The sequence below is a fragment of the Salvelinus alpinus genome, chromosome 3, assembly GCF_045679555.1.
Source record: "Salvelinus alpinus chromosome 3, SLU_Salpinus.1, whole genome shotgun sequence".
In the NCBI taxonomy this organism is placed as follows: domain Eukaryota; kingdom Metazoa; phylum Chordata; class Actinopteri; order Salmoniformes; family Salmonidae; genus Salvelinus; species Salvelinus alpinus.
This window is the reverse complement of record NC_092088.1, coordinates 78,156,507-78,175,894: the sequence shown is the minus strand read 5'-3', so window position 1 is coordinate 78,175,894 and position 19,388 is coordinate 78,156,507. Positions and strand designations below refer to the sequence as shown.

Genomic DNA, 19,388 nt, shown 5'->3' with positions numbered 1-19,388 from the left:
CATGTGCAAAAAGGCCCTGGGCTGATGGCACCTCAGCCCTAAGACCACACACCACAGGAGAGGAGGGAAAGAAGGGAGGAAAGGGCCTTGTATGCTGCATAGAAATACTGAGAGGAATGAACGGTCCTGCTTTAGATGTGTGTGTGAAGCTATGACATTAATTCATTCATTCACTATTACATTCATGTCCCATGAATCTGTTCAGATGATCCAGTCAGTGACTACAGGTAGAACATGCTGACTGGGACAGCCGGTGATACTGTTATTTATCCCTTAATGCTCCATGTGCCGTTCCCATTCATTCCTAGGTCTGTATGGTCTTCCCAAGAGGAACGGCAAGCTGAAGGACATCAGCCGGTTCGATGCTGCGTTCTTCGGGGTCCATCCCAAACAGGCCCACACCATGGACCCCCAGCTTCGCCTCATGCTGGAGATTGCCTACGAAGCCATTGTAGACGGAGGTGAGGAGTGGAGAGGGATGAGTAGATGTGTATAGATACATTTTACTGTATCTCTTTACAAAGTTTTCCAAATAAAATGTATTTGTTTATTTGGATCCCTGTTAGTAACAGCTATCACAACAGCTGCTCTTCCTGTCGTCCATAGATTAAATTATCCACATGTTTAAACGGTCATAGACCTGTGTGTGAGATTAGTTTGTTTAATGTGTGTGTACAGGTCTGAACCCGACAGAGCTGCGTGGCAGCAGGACAGGTGTTTACATTGGGGTGAGCGGCTCGGAGGCGGGCGAGGCCTTCAGCAGAGACCCCGAGGAGTTGCTAGGATACAGCATGACGGGCTGCCAGCGTGCCATGTTTGCAAACCGTCTGTCCTACTTCTTTGACTTCAACGGTATGACCTAGCACGGCTGTGGCTTCTCTTAAGCTCTTATGGTATCAGCTGTCATCAAAAAGTTAATCTGTCAGGGCCTCCCGGGTGGCGCTGTGGTCTAGGGCACTGCTGTGCCACCAGAGACTCTGTGTTCGCGCCCAGGCTCTGTCGCAGCCGGCCGCGACCGGGAGGTCCGTGGGGCAACGCACAATTGGCCTAGCGTCGTCCGGGTTAGGGAGGGTTTGGCCGGTAGGGATATCCTTGTCTCATCGCACTCTAGCTGCTCCTGTGGCGGGCCGGGCGCAGTGCACGCTAACCAGGTCGCCAGGTGCACGGTGTTTCCTCCGACACATTGGTGAGAGAGAGAGGGACAGCTGGCTTCCGGGATGGATGTGTTAAGAAGCAGTGCGGCTTGGTTGGGTTGTGTTTCGGAGGACGCATGGCTTTCGACCTTCGTCTCTCCCGAGCCCGTATGGGAGTTGTAGTGCTGAGACAAGATAGTAACTACTAACAATTGGATACCACGAAAAAGGGGGTAAAAAAAAAAAAAATGAAATAAAAAAATTATCCCTATCCTTAACTGAACGTTCTCCTTTGTCTCATCTCTCTCTCTCCTCCTCTCTTACCATCTCTCTGTCCCTCTCTTTCTCTCCTCCTCTCTGTCCCTCTCTCACCATCTCTCTCTCTTACCATCTCTCTGTCCCCCTCTCTCTCTTACCATCTCTCTGTCCCTCTCTCTCTCACCATCTCTCTGTCCCTCTCTCTCACCATCTCTCTGTCCCTTCTCTCTCTCCCTCTCTTACCATCTCTCTGTCCCTCCAGGCCCTAGCACAGCAATCGACACTGCCTGCTCCTCCAGCCTATTGGCTTTGGAGAACGCCTTCAATGCCATTCGCCACGGACACTGTGACTCCGCCCTGGTAGGAGGGGTCAACCTGCTGCTCAAGCCAAACACCTCGGTGCAGTTCATGAAGCTGGGCATGCTCAGTCCGGACGGAACCTGCAAGTCCTTCGACTCCTCAGGTAAGAGGGTGAGAGACCTGGGTTGTGTTCAGAATGGAGCAATGTGCAGCATTAAATGTTGGAGATAAAATGCTTCTCATGCTGAAAGCACACCCACATACAGCAGCACTATTTCCTGGTTTGGCCCTGAAAGCACACTAACATTACTTCCTGGTGCGCTCCTCTATGTGTTCCCCCAGGAAACGGGTACTGTCGTTCAGAGGCTGCGGTGGCGGTGCTTTTGACCAGACGCTCCATGGCTAAGAGGGTATACGCCACGGTACTCAACGCTGGTAACAACACTGACGGATACAAGGAGCAGGGTGAGAGAACGTCTCATTGTAACACACCACTGAGGGTACCTGCCCAGTCTGGAATGAAACCCTGCACCTAGTCACTATCCCCAAGGCACCGAGAGGAAGAATTCTCAAACCTAGCATGGTTTCTGTCTTATATGCACCTCTAGCACATCTCTTAAAACTTCTCCCAGATCTAAAAGGGTTTTAATATTATAAGCTACATTGTCATATTTCTGCCTAACTCTCTGGTAGGTTACATATAATTTTCACAACAATTTTCACACCAACGTGTGTGCCTTGTACTGTAAATGCCAAGCAGTAACCCAGTAGAAACATTATTTTTGTGGAGAAACACAATTCCCTTGGCCTCTGTTGCATTTCCCATAATCCCTTTTGGTCTATTTTCCAATGGGTTGTGAAGCCTCACTGACCCACCCACTGTTTTCCTGATGACCCAGTGTAACTCCCCTGTTATCTGTGGTGTAATCTAGTTAGCACCCAGGAAGTGCCAGGTCCAACTCTTTGAAGTACAGATGGACTGATGTGGGGAGTGTAATAGAGATTCCCAGTCATTCCTCACACACTTAGTGCTGCTGGCCTTAGTGCTGCTGGCTGAAGAGCTGGACACATTCTCTGGCGTGTGACACAGGAACACATACCTGACAGCTTCTGGATACCACTAGTGGCTGGTCAGCTTTTTAAGATATTCCATACCACACTTCGCCCCCATGCCGCCCTCCCTCTGCTCTGCCAAGTCTGTCTGCCTGTCACACACAACAGTAAACACACTCCCAGACTGGTGATCCAGTCACAACATACTGGCCTGCCGTATTTTGAAGCCTGGCCGGCCCCATGAAGTGCCACAGTTCTCCTCCGGGGTGATGTTTCTCCCAGGTACAGATCTAGGATCAGCTTCCCCTCCCTCAAGCCTTTACCATTAGTGCGGAAAATGCAAAACTGACCCGAGATCAGGGGCAACCTATCCCTACACCGCTCTTAGCCATGTAGGTGACATTTGTAATACAACATTACATAACAGTTCTCTATGAATGGCTACAGAAAATACCAATTCATTGATTGAGGTGTTTGTCCCAGGTGTGACGTTCCCTTCAGGTGAGATGCAGCAGCGGCTGGTACGTTCTCTCTACCAGGAGGTCAACATCACACCTGACCAGGTGGAGTACATAGAGGCCCACGGCACCGGGACCAAGGTGAACACACACACTTGATTCATTGTTGTTGGATCATGTCACCACCACACCAATAACGTCATTTTCCAGAATGTTCTGTGGACGGTGTTCTATCCCATTCCTCCCCCCTGATACATCTGGTTCCCCTGGTGACCTCAGTCCATTCTCCTTCCAGGTCGGCGACCCACAGGAAGTGAATGGGATTGTCAGTGTGTTCTGTCAATCAAAGCGTGACCCGCTGCTCATTGGGTCCACCAAGTCCAACATGGGCCACCCAGAGCCCGCCTCTGGCCTGTCTGCTCTGGCCAAGGTGAGAACTGGTCTGGGTTAACCTCTAGAACACCTGTTGTCGTGTACAAAGTCACAATATGTGCAGGCTTTTGGCCAAGCCCAACACTAAGACTTGTCTCTCTCTCACCCTCCAGGTCGTGTTGTCTCTGGAGCGAGGTGTGTGGGCTCCCAACATCCACTACAACAGCCCCAACACCGACATCCCTGCCCTTAGTGACGGCCGCCTCCGCGTCGTCAACGAGCCCATACCAGTCCGCGGCGGCATCGTTGGGATCAACTCCTTTGGATTTGGAGGCTCCAACGTTCACGTGATCCTCCGCCCCCCTGGTTTTGACACCCCAAAAAACGTCAAAGCTCCCCCCAAGATCGCCTCTGAGTCCTCTCCAGTACCCAGGCTCCTTCAGGCCTGCGGGCGCACAGAGGAGGCTGTCTCCACCCTCCTCAGCAAGGGGAAGGAACACTCGGACAATGACAACTTCCTGTGTCTGCTGAACGAGGTGTCTGGGGTGCCCACAGCGGGGATGCCCTACAGGGGCTATGCTCTGATTGGCTCCAAGGATGATGTCACAGAGGTGCAGAAGACTGAGGCCACGCCCAGACCACTGTGGTACGTCTGCTCAGGTAAGAGAGAGGACTGGGTAGGAGAGGAAATGAGAAGTTACCTCTAACCACTGCTACAGGGTCAGATGTAGCATTTATTCAATCCCCAGCCTAATGGTTGGTGTTTGTGTTAGGGTTGGGGGCAGGGTAGTGTGTTCCTGTATCTGTGGTTAAGGGCAACTTCTACCTTGAGTGATGAAAGCAAAGACGTTTAGAGGTGCGTGTGTGTTGTGTATATCTCAGGTATGGGCACCCAGTGGGGTGGGATGGGCCGCAGTCTGATGCAGCTGCCAGAGTTCCGGGAGTCCATCTTGCGTTCGGACTTAGCATTGAAGGACACGGGGATGTGTGTGTCCAGTCTGCTCATGGAGGCTGATGAGAGCACCTTCGAGGACACCATCCAAGCCTTCGTAGGCCTCGCTGCCATACAGGTACGCTGGTGCAGTCCTCTTAACTAAGAGCAGATCACCATTTTAACTAAGAGGGGGGAAATGTGTGGGCAGAGTGTAAGGCACAATGTCCCCAGGGTGTGGTTCCAGCCTGTCACAACGCTGAAGACACCGTCACCATCTCTGGCCCTGCGGAAATGGCACTGAAACCAAAAGGCTATGGACATAGGACTGTATTCTCCTCCAAAGACCACACAATGCCTCTTACATATCAAGGTGTTGTACTAGGTTCCTAAAGATAACCCCTGTCTGTCTGTCCCCCTCTCAGATCGCCCAGATTGACCTGCTCCAGAAGCTGGGTCTGCAGCCAGACGGCATTGTGGGCCACAGTGTGGGAGAGCTGGCCTGTGGCTATGCCGACGGATCCCTCAGTCACAGTGAGGCTATCCTGGCAGCATACTGGAGAGGGAGGTCCATTAACGAAGCTAACCTGCCCCCTGGTGGCATGGCTGCAGTCGGTAAGGACCTGTGTGTGTGTGCTCGTGTATATGTGTTTTGAATTGAGTTCAGTTGGGTTGCCTCTAACTCGCTCTCTCTTCTTCAGGTCTGACCTGGGCAGAGTGTAAGGCACAATGTCCCCAGGGTGTGGTTCCAGCCTGTCACAACGCTGAAGACACCGTCACCATCTCTGGCCCTGCGGTAACACATTTTGGTCCAAATCCATGCAGTTGTATCTATCATTAGCGTTATACATTGTCAAAGATCCTTTTATACTGTTGAGACCAATTCTGTCTGTAACCTACATTTTTGTCTGTGAAAACCATCCGCCTGAAACTGGCACTGTGCACCTGCTTTCTGTATGCAGGAGGCAGTGAGTCGGTTTGTATCAGAGCTGAAGGAGAGTGGTGTGTTTGCCAAGGAGGTTCGTAGTGCTGGTGTAGCCTTCCATTCTTACTACATGGCCTCCATCGCTCCCGCCCTGCTGGCTGCTCTCAAGAGGGTAAGATGACATGTGTCAAACGGTTTGGGCTTTTAACTGTCATTTCAGGAGGAGAATCTAAACTACCTTCAGGAACGGAAAAATTCCTATACACTAGAAAATCATTTAATTTCAAGACATCTGCCAAATTAACTTACTTTTCGCTCTCTCTCTCTTCCTCTCTCTCTCCTCCCCCTTTGTAGGTGATCAAGGAGCCTAAGCTGAGGTCTGCCAGGTGGATCAGTACATCTATCCCCCAGAAGGACTGGGATAGCCCGCTGGCTCTGTACTCCTCAGCAGAGTACCATTGTAATAACCTGGTCAGCCCTGTCCTCTTCCAGGAGGGCCTGAGCCTGGTGCCTGATAACGCTGTGGTTGTGGAGATAGCACCACACGCTCTGCTGCAGGTTAGACTACACACTATATAGACAGCACCACACGCTCTGCTGCAGGTTAGCCTACACACTATATAGACAGCACTACACGCTCTGCTGCAGGTTAGACTACACACTATATAGACAGCACCACACGCTCTGCTGCAGGTTAGCCTACACACTACATAGACAGCACCACACGCTCTGCTGCAGGTTAGCCTACACACTATATAGACAGCACCACACGCTCTGCTGCAGGTTAGACTACACACTATATAGACAGCACCACACGCTCTGCTGCAGGTTAGCCTACACACTATATAGACAGCACTACACGCTCTGCTGCAGGTTAGACTACACACTATATAGACAGCACCACACGCTCTGCTGCAGGTTAGACTACACACTATATAGACAGCACCACACGCTCTGCTGCAGGTTAGACTACACACTATATAGACAGCACCACACGCTCTGCTGCAGGTTAGACTACACACTATATAGACAGCACCACACGCTCTGCTGCAGGTTAGACTACACACTATATAGACAGCACCACACGCTCTGCTGCAGGTTAGACTACACACTATATAGACAGCACCACACGCTCTGCTGCAGGTTAGACTACACACTATATAGACAGCACCACACGCTCTGCTGCAGGTTAGACTACACACTATATAGACAGCACCACACGCTCTGCTGCAGGTTAGACTACACACTATATAGACAGCACTACACGCTCTGCTGCAGGTTAGACTACACACTATATAGACAGCACCACACGCTCTGCTGCAGGTTAGACTACACACTATATAGACAGCACTCACGCTCTGCTGCAGGTTAGACTACACACTATATAGACAGCACCACACGCTCTGCTGCAGGTTAGACTACACACTATATAGACAGCACCACACGCTCTGCTGCAGGTTAGCCTACACACTATATAGACAGCACCACACGCTCTGCTGCAGGTTAGCCTACACACTATATAGACAGCACCACACGCTCTGCTGCAGGTTAGACTACACACTATATAGACAGCACCACACGCTCTGCTGCAGGTTAGACTACACACTATATAGACAGCACCACACGCTCTGCTGCAGGTTAGACTACACACTATATAGACAGCACTACACGCTCTGCTGCAGGTTAGACTACACACTATATAGACAGCACTACACGCTCTGCTGCAGGTTAGACTACACACTATATAGACAGCACCACACGCTCTGCTGCAGGTTAGACTACACACTATATAGACAGCACCACACGCTCTGCTGCAGGTTAGACTACACACTATATAGACAGCACTACACGCTCTGCTGCAGGTTAGACTACACACTATATAGACAGCACCACACGCTCTGCTGCAGGTTAGACTACACACTATATAGACAGCACCACACGCTCTGCTGCAGGTTAGACTACACACTATATAGACAGCACCACACGCTCTACTGCAGGTTAGCCTACACACTATATAGACAGCACCACACGCTCTGCTGCAGTTTAGATTACACACTATATAGACAGCACCACACTCTCTGCTGCAGGTTAGACTACACACTATATAGACAGCACCACACGCTCTACTGCAGGTTAGACTACACACTATATAGACAGCATCACACGCTCTGCTGCAGGTTAGCCTACACACTATATAGACAGCACCACACGCTCTGCTGCAGGTTAGACTACACACTATATAGACAGCACCACACGCTCTGCTGCAGGTTAGACTACACACTATATAGACAGCACCACACGCTCTGCTGCAGGTTAGACTACACACTATATAGACAGCACTACACGCTCTGCTGCAGGTTAGCCTACACACTACATAGACAGCACTACACGCTCTGCTGCAGGTTAGACTACACACTATATAGACAGCACTACACGCTCTGCTGCAGGTTAGACTACACACTATATAGACAGCACCACACGCTCTGCTGCAGGTTAGACTACACACTATATAGACAGCACCACACGCTCTGCTGCAGGTTAGACTACACACTATATAGACAGCACCACACGCTCTGCTGCAGGTTAGACTACACACTATATAGACAGCACCACACGCTCTGCTGCAGGTTAGACTACACACTATATAGACAGCACCACACGCTCTGCTGCAGGTTAGACTACACACTATATAGACAGCACCACACGCTCTGCTGCAGGTTAGACTACACACTATATAGACAGCACCATACGCTCTGCTGCAGGTTAGACTACACACTATATAGACAGCACCACACGCTCTGCTGCAGGTTAGACTACACACTATATAGACAGCACCACATGCTCTGCTGCAGGTTAGACTACACACTATATAGACAGCACCACACGCTCTGCTGCAGGTTAGCCTACACACTATATAGACAGCACCACACGCTCTGCTGCAGGTTAGACTACACACTATATAGACAGCACCACACGCTCTGCTGCAGGTTAGACTACACACTATATAGACAGCACCACACGCTCTGCTGCAGGTTAGACTACACACTATATAGACAGCACCATACGCTCTGCTGCAGGTTAGACTACACACTATATAGACAGCACCACACGCTCTGCTGCAGGTTTGTGTACACGCTATATAGACAGCACCACACGCTCTGCTGCAGGTTAGACTACACGCTATATAGACAGCACCACACGCTCTGCTGCAGGTTAGACTACACACTATATAGACAGCACCACACGCTCTACTGCAGGTTAGACTACACACTATATAGACAGCACCACACGCTCTGCTGCAGGTTAGCCTACACACTATATAGACAGCACCACACGCTCTGCTGCAGGTTAGACTACACACTATATAGACAGCACCACACGCTCTGCTGCAGGTTAGACTACACACTATATAGACAGCACCACACGCTCTGCTGCAGGTTAGACTACACACTATATAGACAGCACTACACGCTCTGCTGCAGGTTAGCCTACACACTACATAGACAGCACTACACGCTCTGCTGCAGGTTAGACTACACACTATATAGACAGTACTACACGCTCTGCTGCAGGTTAGACTACACACTATATAGACAGCACCACACGCTCTGCTGCAGGTTAGACTACACACTATATAGACAGCACCACACGCTCTGCTGCAGGTTAGACTACACACTATATAGACAGCACCACACGCTCTGCTGCAGGTTAGACTACACACTATATAGACAGCACCACACGCTCTGCTGCAGGTTAGACTACACACTATATAGACAGCACCACACGCTCTGCTGCAGGTTAGACTACACACTATATAGACAGCACCACACGCTCTGCTGCAGGTTAGACTACACACTATATAGACAGCACCATACGCTCTGCTGCAGGTTAGACTACACACTATATAGACAGCACCACACGCTCTGCTGCAGGTTAGACTACACACTATATAGACAGGACCACACGCTCTGCTGCAGGTTAGACTACACACTATATAGACAGCACTACACGCTCTGCTGCAGGTTAGGCTACACACTATATAGACAGCACCACACGCTCTGCTGCAGGTTAGACTACACACTATATAGACAGCACCACACGCTCTGCTGCAGGTTAGCCTACACACTATATAGACAGCACCACACGCTCTGCTGCAGGTTAGACTACACACTATATAGACAGCACCACACGCTCTGCTGCAGGTTAGACTACACACTATATAGACAGCACCACACGCTCTGCTGCAGGTTAGACTACACACTATATAGACAGCACCATACGCTCTGCTGCAGGTTAGACTACACACTATATAGACAGCACCACACGCTCTGCTGCAGGTTTGTGTATACGCTATATAGACAGCACCACACGCTCTGCTGCAGGTTAGACTACACACTATATAGACAGCACCACACGCTCTGCTGCAGGTTAGACTACACACTATATAGACAGCACCACACGCTCTGCTGCTGGTTAGACTACACACTATATAGACAGCACCACACGCTCTGCTGCAGGTTAGACTACACACTATATAGACAGCACTACACGCTCTGCTGCAGGTTAGACTACACACTATATAGACAGCACCACACGCTCTGCTGCAGGTTAGACTACACACTATATAGACAGCACCACACGCTCTGCTGCAGGTTAGACTACACACTATATAGACAGCACCACACGCTCTACTGCAGGTTAGCCTACACACTATATAGACAGCACCACACGCTCTGCTGCAGTTTAGACTACACACTATATAGACAGCACCACACTCTCTGCTGCAGGTTAGACTACACACTATATAGACAGCACCACACGCTCTACTGCAGGTTAGACTACACACTATATAGACAGCATCACACGCTCTGCTGCAGGTTAGCCTACACACTATATAGACAGCACCACACGCTCTGCTGCAGGTTAGACTACACACTATATAGACAGCACCACACGCTCTGCTGCAGGTTAGACTACACACTATATAGACAGCACCACACGCTCTGCTGCAGGTTAGACTACACACTATATAGACAGCACTACACGCTCTGCTGCAGGTTAGCCTACACACTACATAGACAGCACTACACGCTCTGCTGCAGGTTAGACTACACACTATATAGACAGCACTACACGCTCTGCTGCAGGTTAGACTACACACTATATAGACAGCACCACACGCTCTGCTGCAGGTTAGACTACACACTATATAGACAGCACCACACGCTCTGCTGCAGGTTAGACTACACACTATATAGACAGCACCACACGCTCTGCTGCAGGTTAGACTACACACTATATAGACAGCACCACACGCTCTGCTGCAGGTTAGACTACACACTATATAGACAGCACCACACGCTCTGCTGCAGGTTAGACTACACACTATATAGACAGCACCACACGCTCTGCTGCAGGTTAGACTACACACTATATAGACAGCACCATACGCTCTGCTGCAGGTTAGACTACACACTATATAGACAGCACCACACGCTCTGCTGCAGGTTAGACTACACACTATATAGACAGCACCACACGCTCTGCTGCAGGTTAGACTACACACTATATAGACAGCACTACACGCTCTGCTGCAGGTTAGGCTACACACTATATAGACAGCACCACATGCTCTGCTGCAGGTTAGACTACACACTATATAGACAGCACCACACGCTCTGCTGCAGGTTAGCCTACACACTATATAGACAGCACCACACGCTCTGCTGCAGGTTAGACTACACACTATATAGACAGCACCACACGCTCTGCTGCAGGTTAGACTACACACTATATAGACAGCACCACACGCTCTGCTGCAGGTTAGACTACACACTATATAGACAGCACCATACGCTCTGCTGCAGGTTAGACTACACACTATATAGACAGCACCACACGCTCTGCTGCAGGTTTGTGTACACGCTATATAGACAGCACCACACGCTCTGCTGCAGGTTAGACTACACACTATATAGACAGCACCACACGCTCTGCTGCAGGTTAGACTACACACTATATAGACAGCACCACACGCTCTACTGCAGGTTAGACTACACACTATATAGACAGCACCACACGCTCTGCTGCAGGTTAGCCTACACACTATATAGACAGCACCACACGCTCTGCTGCAGGTTAGACTACACACTATATAGACAGCACCACACGCTCTGCTGCAGGTTAGACTACACACTATATAGACAGCACCACACGCTCTGCTGCAGGTTAGACTACACACTATATAGACAGCACTACACGCTCTGCTGCAGGTTAGCCTACACACTACATAGACAGCACTACACGCTCTGCTGCAGGTTAGACTACACACTATATAGACAGTACTACACGCTCTGCTGCAGGTTAGACTACACACTATATAGACAGCACCACACGCTCTGCTGCAGGTTAGACTACACACTATATAGACAGCACCACACGCTCTGCTGCAGGTTAGACTACACACTATATAGACAGCACCACACGCTCTGCTGCAGGTTAGACTACACACTATATAGACAGCACCACACGCTCTGCTGCAGGTTAGACTACACACTATATAGACAGCACCACACGCTCTGCTGCAGGTTAGACTACACACTATATAGACAGCACCACACGCTCTGCTGCAGGTTAGACTACACACTATATAGACAGCACCATACGCTCTGCTGCAGGTTAGACTACACACTATATAGACAGCACCACACGCTCTGCTGCAGGTTAGACTACACACTATATAGACAGCACCACACGCTCTGCTGCAGGTTAGACTACACACTATATAGACAGCACTACACGCTCTGCTGCAGGTTAGGCTACACACTATATAGACATCACCACACGCTCTGCTGCAGGTTAGACTACACACTATAGACAGCACCACACGCTCTGCTGCAGGTTAGCCTACACACTATATAGACAGCACCACACGCTCTGCTGCAGGTTAGACTACACACTATATAGACAGCACCACACGCTCTGCTGCAGGTTAGCCTACACACTATATAGACAGCACCACACGCTCTGCTGCAGGTTAGACTACACACTATATAGACAGCACCATACGCTCTGCTGCAGGTTAGACTACACACTATATAGACAGCACCACACGCTCTGCTGCAGGTTAGACTACACACTATATAGACAGCACCATACGCTCTGCTGCAGGTTAGACTACACACTATATAGACAGCACCACACGCTCTGCTGCAGGTTTGTGTACACGCTATATAGACAGCACCACACGCTCTGCTGCAGGTTAGACTACACGCTATATAGACAGCACCACACGCTCTGCTGCAGGTTAGACTACACACTATATAGACAGCACCACACGCTCTACTGCAGGTTAGACTACACACTATATAGACAGCACCACACGCTCTGCTGCAGGTTAGACTACACACTATATAGACAGCACCACACGCTCTGCTGCAGGTTAGACTACACACTATATAGACAGCACCACACGCTCTGCTGCAGGTTAGACTACACACTATATAGACAGCACTACACGCTCTGCTGCAGGTTAGCCTACACACTACATAGACAGCACTACACGCTCTGCTGCAGGTTAGACTACACACTATATAGACAGTACTACACGCTCTGCTGCAGGTTAGACTACACACTATATAGACAGCACCACACGCTCTGCTGCAGGTTAGACTACACACTATATAGACAGCACCACACGCTCTGCTGCAGGTTAGACTACACACTATATAGACAGCACCATACGCTCTGCTGCAGGTTAGACTACACACTATATAGACAGCACCACACGCTCTGCTGCAGGTTAGACTACACACTATATAGACAGCACCACACGCTCTGCTGCAGGTTAGACTACACACTATATAGACAGCACTACACGCTCTGCTGCAGGTTAGGCTACACACTATATAGACAGCACCACACGCTCTGCTGCAGGTTAGACTACACACTATATAGACAGCACCACACGCTCTGCTGCAGGTTAGCCTACACACTATATAGACAGCACCACACGCTCTGCTGCAGGTTAGACTACACACTATATAGACAGCACCACACGCTCTGCTGCAGGTTAGACTACACACTATATAGACAGCACCACACGCTCTGCTGCAGGTTAGACTACATACTATATAGACAGCACCATACGCTCTGCTGCAGGTTAGACTACACACTATATAGACAGCACCACACGCTCTGCTGCAGGTTTGTGTATACGCTATATAGACAGCACCACACGCTCTGCTGCAGGTTAGACTACACGCTATATAGACAGCACCACACGCTCTGCTGCAGGTTAGACTACACACTATATAGACAGCACCACACGCTCTGCTGCTGGTTAGACTACACACTATATAGACAGCACTACACGCTCTGCTGCAGGTTAGCCTACACACTATATAGACAGCACCACACGCTCTGCTGCAGGTTTGTGTACACGCTATATAGACAGCACCACACTCTCTGCTGCAGGTTTGTGTACACGCTATATAGACAGCACCACACGCTCTGCTGCAGGTTTGTGTACACGCTATATAGACACACACAGGAGGAGATGGCTCCACTCATTCACTACTGCTGCGAATACACAGTGTCACAATATGACCATTTTCTCCTCTCAGAAACACACACACACACACACCTGACAAAAATGGATGCACATACTTACAGTTGAAGTCGGAAGTCTACATACATTTAGGTTGGAGTCATTAAAACTTGTTTTTCAACCACTCCACAACTTTCTTGTTAACAAACTATAGTTTTGGCAAGTCTGTTATGACATCTACTTTGTGCATGACAAGTAATTTTTCCAACAATTGTTTACAGACAGATTATTTCACTTATAATTCACTGTATCACAATTCCAGTGGGTCAGAAGTTTACATACACTAAGTTGACTGTGCCTTTAAACAGCTTGGAAAATTCCAGAAAATGATGTCATGGCTTTAGAAGCTTCTGCTAGGCTAATTGACATCATTTGAGTCAATTGGAGGTGTACTTGTGGATGTATTTCAAGGCCTACCTTCAAACTCAGTGCCTCTTTGCTTGACATCATGGGAAAATCTACCACGTTCATCTGTACAAACAATAATATGCAAGTATAAACACCATGGGACCACGCAGCCGTCATACCGCTCAGGAAGGAGACGCGTTCTGTCTCCTAGAGATGGACGTACTTTGGTGTGAAAAGTGCAAATCAATCCCAGAACAACAGCAAAGGACCTTGTGAAGATGCTGGAGGAAACAGGTACAAAAGTATCTATATCCACAGTAGAATGAGTCCTATACCGACATAACCTGAAAGGCCGCTCAGCAAGGAAGAGGCCACTGCTCCAAAACCGCCATAAAAAAGCCAGACTACGTTTTGCAACTGCACATGGGGACAAAGATTGTACTTTTTTGAGAAATATCCTCTGGTCTGATGAAACAAAAATAGAACTGTTTGGCCATAATGACCATCGTTATGTTTGGAGGAAAAAGGAGGATGCTTACAAGCCGAAGAACACCATCCCAACCGTGAAGCACGGGGGTGGCAGCATCATGTTGTGGGATTGCTTTGCTGCAGGAGGGACTGGTGCACTTCACAAAATAGATGGCACATATATTGAAGCAACATCTCAAGACATCAGTCAGGAAGTTAAAGCTTGGTCACAAATGGGTCTTCCAAATGGACAATGACCCCAAGCATACTTCCAAAGCTGTTGCAAAATGGCTTAAGGACAACAAAGTCCAGGTATTGGAGTGGCCATCACAAAGACCTGACTTCAATCCTATAGAAAATTTGTGGGCAGAACTGAAAAAGTGTGTGTGAGCAAGGAGGCCTACGAACCTGACTCAGTTACACCAGCTCTGTCAGGAGGAATTTATTGTGGGAAGCTTGTGGAAGGCTACCCAAAACGTTTGACCCAAGTTCAACAATTTAAAGGCAATGGTACCAAATACTAATTGAGTGTATGTAAACTTCTGACCCACTGGGAATGTGATGAAAGAAATAAAAGCTGAAATAAATCATTATTTATACTATTATTCTGACATTTCACATTCTTAAAATAAAGTGGTGATCCTAACTGACCTAAGACAGGGATTTTTTTACTAGGATTAAATGTCTGGAATTGTGAAAAACTGAGTTTTTAAATGTATTTGGCTAAGGTGTATGTAAACTTCTGACTTCAACTCTAGCTTTTGTGGTCATTACTCTGTGTGAAACCGTGCTCTGTCTCCCCCTGCAGGCGATCCTGAAGCGCAGCCTGAAGCCCACATGTTCCATCCTGCCCTTGATGAGGAGAGGCCATGCCAACAACCTGGAGTTCTTCCTCTCTCACATCGGCAAGGTCTACATGAACGGGTCCGTACCTGCTGCTGACATGCCATGCCTCTGATGTCATCATTATGCAACTGATGCTATTCTATTGTCAACCTAATTCAGCTATCTGGTGTTCTTGTTTTAATAAAGACACCAGCTATGTCCCAATACTGCAAGATGGCCTTCTGACCTTGCTTTGACATCATTTTACTCTCATAAACTCTGATGGTCCATAGTACAAGCCAAAACATGCATGTAAAATGTTTAGTTTTGAGTCCTAGAAAGCTATACTTGGGTCAGATATCTAAATACCAAGCATCTCTCCTTTGTGTCCAGGATCAACGTGGACAGTAAGCAGCTGTACCCGCCCGTGGAGTACCCGGTGCCCGCGGGCACCCCTCTGATCTCCCCCCTGGTGCAGTGGGACCACACCCAGACCTGGGACGTACCCAAGGCTGAGGACTTCCCTGCTGGTTCTGGAGGATCCACCTCAGCTACCATCTATAACATTGGTGAGAGACATGCATACACCGACACAGAATACACACTTACAAACTTGTACGTACACACACACACACACACACACACTCTATCAGACAATAACAGAGTTGATCTCCTCTCCCCCTAGACATGAACCCAGAGTCCCCAGACTACTATATGATTGGCCACTGCATCGATGGGCGTGTCTTGTACCCGGCCACGGGTTATCTGGTGCTAGCCTGGAGGACCCTGGTAAGGAGCCTGGGAGTTGTCATGGAAACCACTCCTGTCACCTTCGAGGACGTCACCATCCACAGGGCCACCATCTTACCCAAGACTGGTGAGAGAGGGATGGAGAAGGGATGGATGAAGGCAGGGGAGGAGTTCAATCACTGGTTGTCTGTTTGGGTTGTCAATCTTTTGCTGTGGTTCGTTTCTGACCTTCAATGTGCGCTCCCCCGCTCCCTCTCTCTCCCCCATGCTCTCTCTCTCTCTCCCCCATGCTCTCTCTCTCTCTCCCCCATGCTCTCTCTCTCCCCCTATGCTCTCTCTCTCTCCCCCCCACGCTCTCTCTCTCTCCCCCCCACGCGCTCTCTCTCTCCCCCCACGCTCTCTCTCTCTCCCCCCGCGCTCTCTCTCTCTCCCCCATGCTCTCTCTCTCTCTCCCCCATGCTCTCTCTCTCCCCCTATGCTCTCTCTCTCTCCCCCCCACGCTCTCTCTCTCTCCCCCCCACGCGCTCTCTCTCCCCCCACGCGCTCTCTCTCTCCCCCCACGCGCTCTCTCTCTCCCCCGCGCTCTCTCTCTCCCCCCGCGCTCTCTCTCTCCCCCCGCGCTCTCTCTCTCCCCCCGCGCTCTCTCTCTCTCCCCCCGCGCTCTCTCTCTCTCCCCCCGCGCTCTCTCTCTCTCCCCCCGCGCTCTCTCTCTCTCCCCCCGCGCTCTCTCTCTCTCCCCCCACGCTCTCTCTCTCCCCCCACGCTCTCTCTCTCTCCCCCCACGCTCTCTCTCTCCCCCACGCTCTCTCTCCCCCCACGCTCTCTCTCTCTCCCCCCACGCTCTCTCTCTCTCCCCCCACGCTCTCTCTCTCTCCCCCCACGCTCTCTCTCTCTCCCCCCACGCTCTCTCTCTCTCCCCCCACGCTCTCTCTCTCTCCCCCCCACGCTCTCTCTCTCTCCCCCCCACGCTCTCTCTCTCCCCCCCACGCTCTCTCTCTCTCCCCCCACGCTCTCTCTCTCTCCCCCCCGCGCTCTCTCTCTCTCTCTCTCTCCCCCCCGCTCTCTCTCTCTCTCTCTCCCCACGCTCTCTCTCTCTCTCTCTGCCCCCCGCTCTCTCTCTCTCTCTCTGCCCCCCGCTCTCTCTCTCTCTCTCTCTCTGCCCCCCGCGCTCTCTCTCTCTCTCTCTGCCCCCCGCGCTCTCTCTCTCTCTCTCTCCCCCCCGCGCTCTCTCTCTCTCTCTCCCCCCCGCGCTCTCTCTCTCTCCCCCCCGCTCTCTCTCTCTCTCTCTCTGCCCCCCGCGCTCTCTCTCTCTCTCTCTCCCCCCCGCGCTCTCTCTCTCTCTCTCCCCCCCACGCTCTCTCTCTCTCTCCCCCCGCGCTCTCTCTCTCTCTCCCCCCGCGCTCTCTCTCTCTCTGCCCCCCGCGTCTCTCTCTCTCTCTCTCTCTGCCCCCCGCGCTCTCTCTCTCTCTCTCTGCCCCCCGCGCTCTCTCTCTCTCTCTCTCTCTCCCCCCCGCGCTCTCTCTCTCTCTCTCTCTCCCCCCCGCGCTCTCTCTCTCTCTCTCATCTCTCTTACTCTGTCTTCTCTTTGTCAGGTTCAGTCCAGTTGGAGGTGCGTCTCATGCCCGCCACCAGTCGGTTTGAGGTCTCTGAGAACGGCAACCTGGCTGTCAGCGGTATGTATACTCTCCTATAAGCATCCAAGATAAATGTTTGATATGTAAATCAGGATGGTTTCTACATTCTCTGTTACATGGTAATAACTAGTGTATACACAGAGTCACTATGAACTCTACATACACGCCTTCTCCATGGTCCTCCACACAGTCTCTCACCTTATCCCATGCTCCTCGCTGTCTGTGCAGGCAAGGTGAGCATTCTGGAGGACTCTGCTCTGGACTCATTTCGCTCTCAGATCGGTAAGCCTGTCGCCGGGGACGACAATGACCCCAAACTGCGCCTGACGGCCCATGACATCTACAAGGAACTCCGTCTCCGCGGTTACGACTACGGCAAGACCTTCCAGGGCATCCTGGAGTCCAACAACGCAGGTGTGTGTCTGTCAGAGGAAAAGTTTACACTTTGTGAACCTCTTCATGAAGGCTTACTTCCTACTGGGTGGCTACTAAGATGGGTCGTTTGTTGTAGTAAGTACTAGAAGTTGTTTTCCTCAGTCATTGGATGATTCCCTCTGATCTTGCTCTATACCTGTCTGTGATTGGATGTAGGTGACAGTGGGAAGCTGCAGTGGACCGGTAACTGGGTGACCTTCCTGGACACCATGCTGCAGATGATCGTGGTTGGCCTATCAGGACGCAGCCTTCGCCTGCCCACGCGGATCCGCTCTGTGTGTGTGGACCCCAACATCCACCAGGAGAGGGTCACTGACTATGCAGAGGGGAAGAAAGGTGTGTAAAAACACACACACACTCGACTCAATATTAAGTCTGTTTATTATTTCCTCTGACTGTTCCCTCTCCATCATCCAGCGGTGGACGTCCACGTCAGCCGTTGCCTTGACAACATTGTGGCGGGTGGAGTCCAGATCTGCGGCCTGCACGCCACGGTAGCGCCGCGTCGTCAGCAGCAACAGAGCCCTCCCACCCTGGAGGAATTTGTGTTCGTTCCCTACCTGGAGACAGAATGCCTGTCAGCCAATGACAAACTAGGAGACCAACTAAAGAACTGCAAAGGTAAGATGTCTACTTCCTGTTGCCTTTATCATCCCAACAGTGAGAAAATAATTTGACTTTCAGCCCCTACCTATACAGCCCTTACCTATACAGCCCTTACCTATACAGCCCTTACCTATACAGCCCTTACCTATACAGCCCTTACCTATACAGCCCTTACCTATACAGCCCTTACCTATACAGCCCCTACCTATACAGCCCTTACCTATACAGCCCTTACCTATACAGCCCTTACCTATACAGCCCTTACCTATACAGCCCTTACCTAT

General features: G+C 50.3%; 1 protein-coding gene across 1 annotated transcript in view; it reads left to right on the top strand.

The window, feature by feature from the left end:
- LOC139571394 (fatty acid synthase-like) overlaps positions 1-19,388 on the top strand; it is a 48,520-nt gene that overhangs the window by 11,262 nt on the left and 17,870 nt on the right. Inside the window, exons 3-21 of the mRNA XM_071394214.1 lie at positions 309-461; positions 679-852; positions 1,654-1,854; positions 2,034-2,156; positions 3,228-3,343; positions 3,498-3,632; positions 3,748-4,234; positions 4,457-4,644; positions 4,931-5,120; positions 5,207-5,301; positions 5,468-5,602; positions 5,785-5,988; positions 15,663-15,778; positions 16,073-16,248; positions 16,365-16,556; positions 18,022-18,102; positions 18,292-18,477; positions 18,655-18,834; positions 18,916-19,119. Of these exons, the coding sequence (XP_071250315.1) occupies positions 309-461; positions 679-852; positions 1,654-1,854; positions 2,034-2,156; positions 3,228-3,343; positions 3,498-3,632; positions 3,748-4,234; positions 4,457-4,644; positions 4,931-5,120; positions 5,207-5,301; positions 5,468-5,602; positions 5,785-5,988; positions 15,663-15,778; positions 16,073-16,248; positions 16,365-16,556; positions 18,022-18,102; positions 18,292-18,477; positions 18,655-18,834; positions 18,916-19,119 (3,336 nt within the window). The remainder of the gene's footprint in view (positions 1-308; positions 462-678; positions 853-1,653; positions 1,855-2,033; positions 2,157-3,227; positions 3,344-3,497; positions 3,633-3,747; positions 4,235-4,456; positions 4,645-4,930; positions 5,121-5,206; positions 5,302-5,467; positions 5,603-5,784; positions 5,989-15,662; positions 15,779-16,072; positions 16,249-16,364; positions 16,557-18,021; positions 18,103-18,291; positions 18,478-18,654; positions 18,835-18,915; positions 19,120-19,388) is intronic.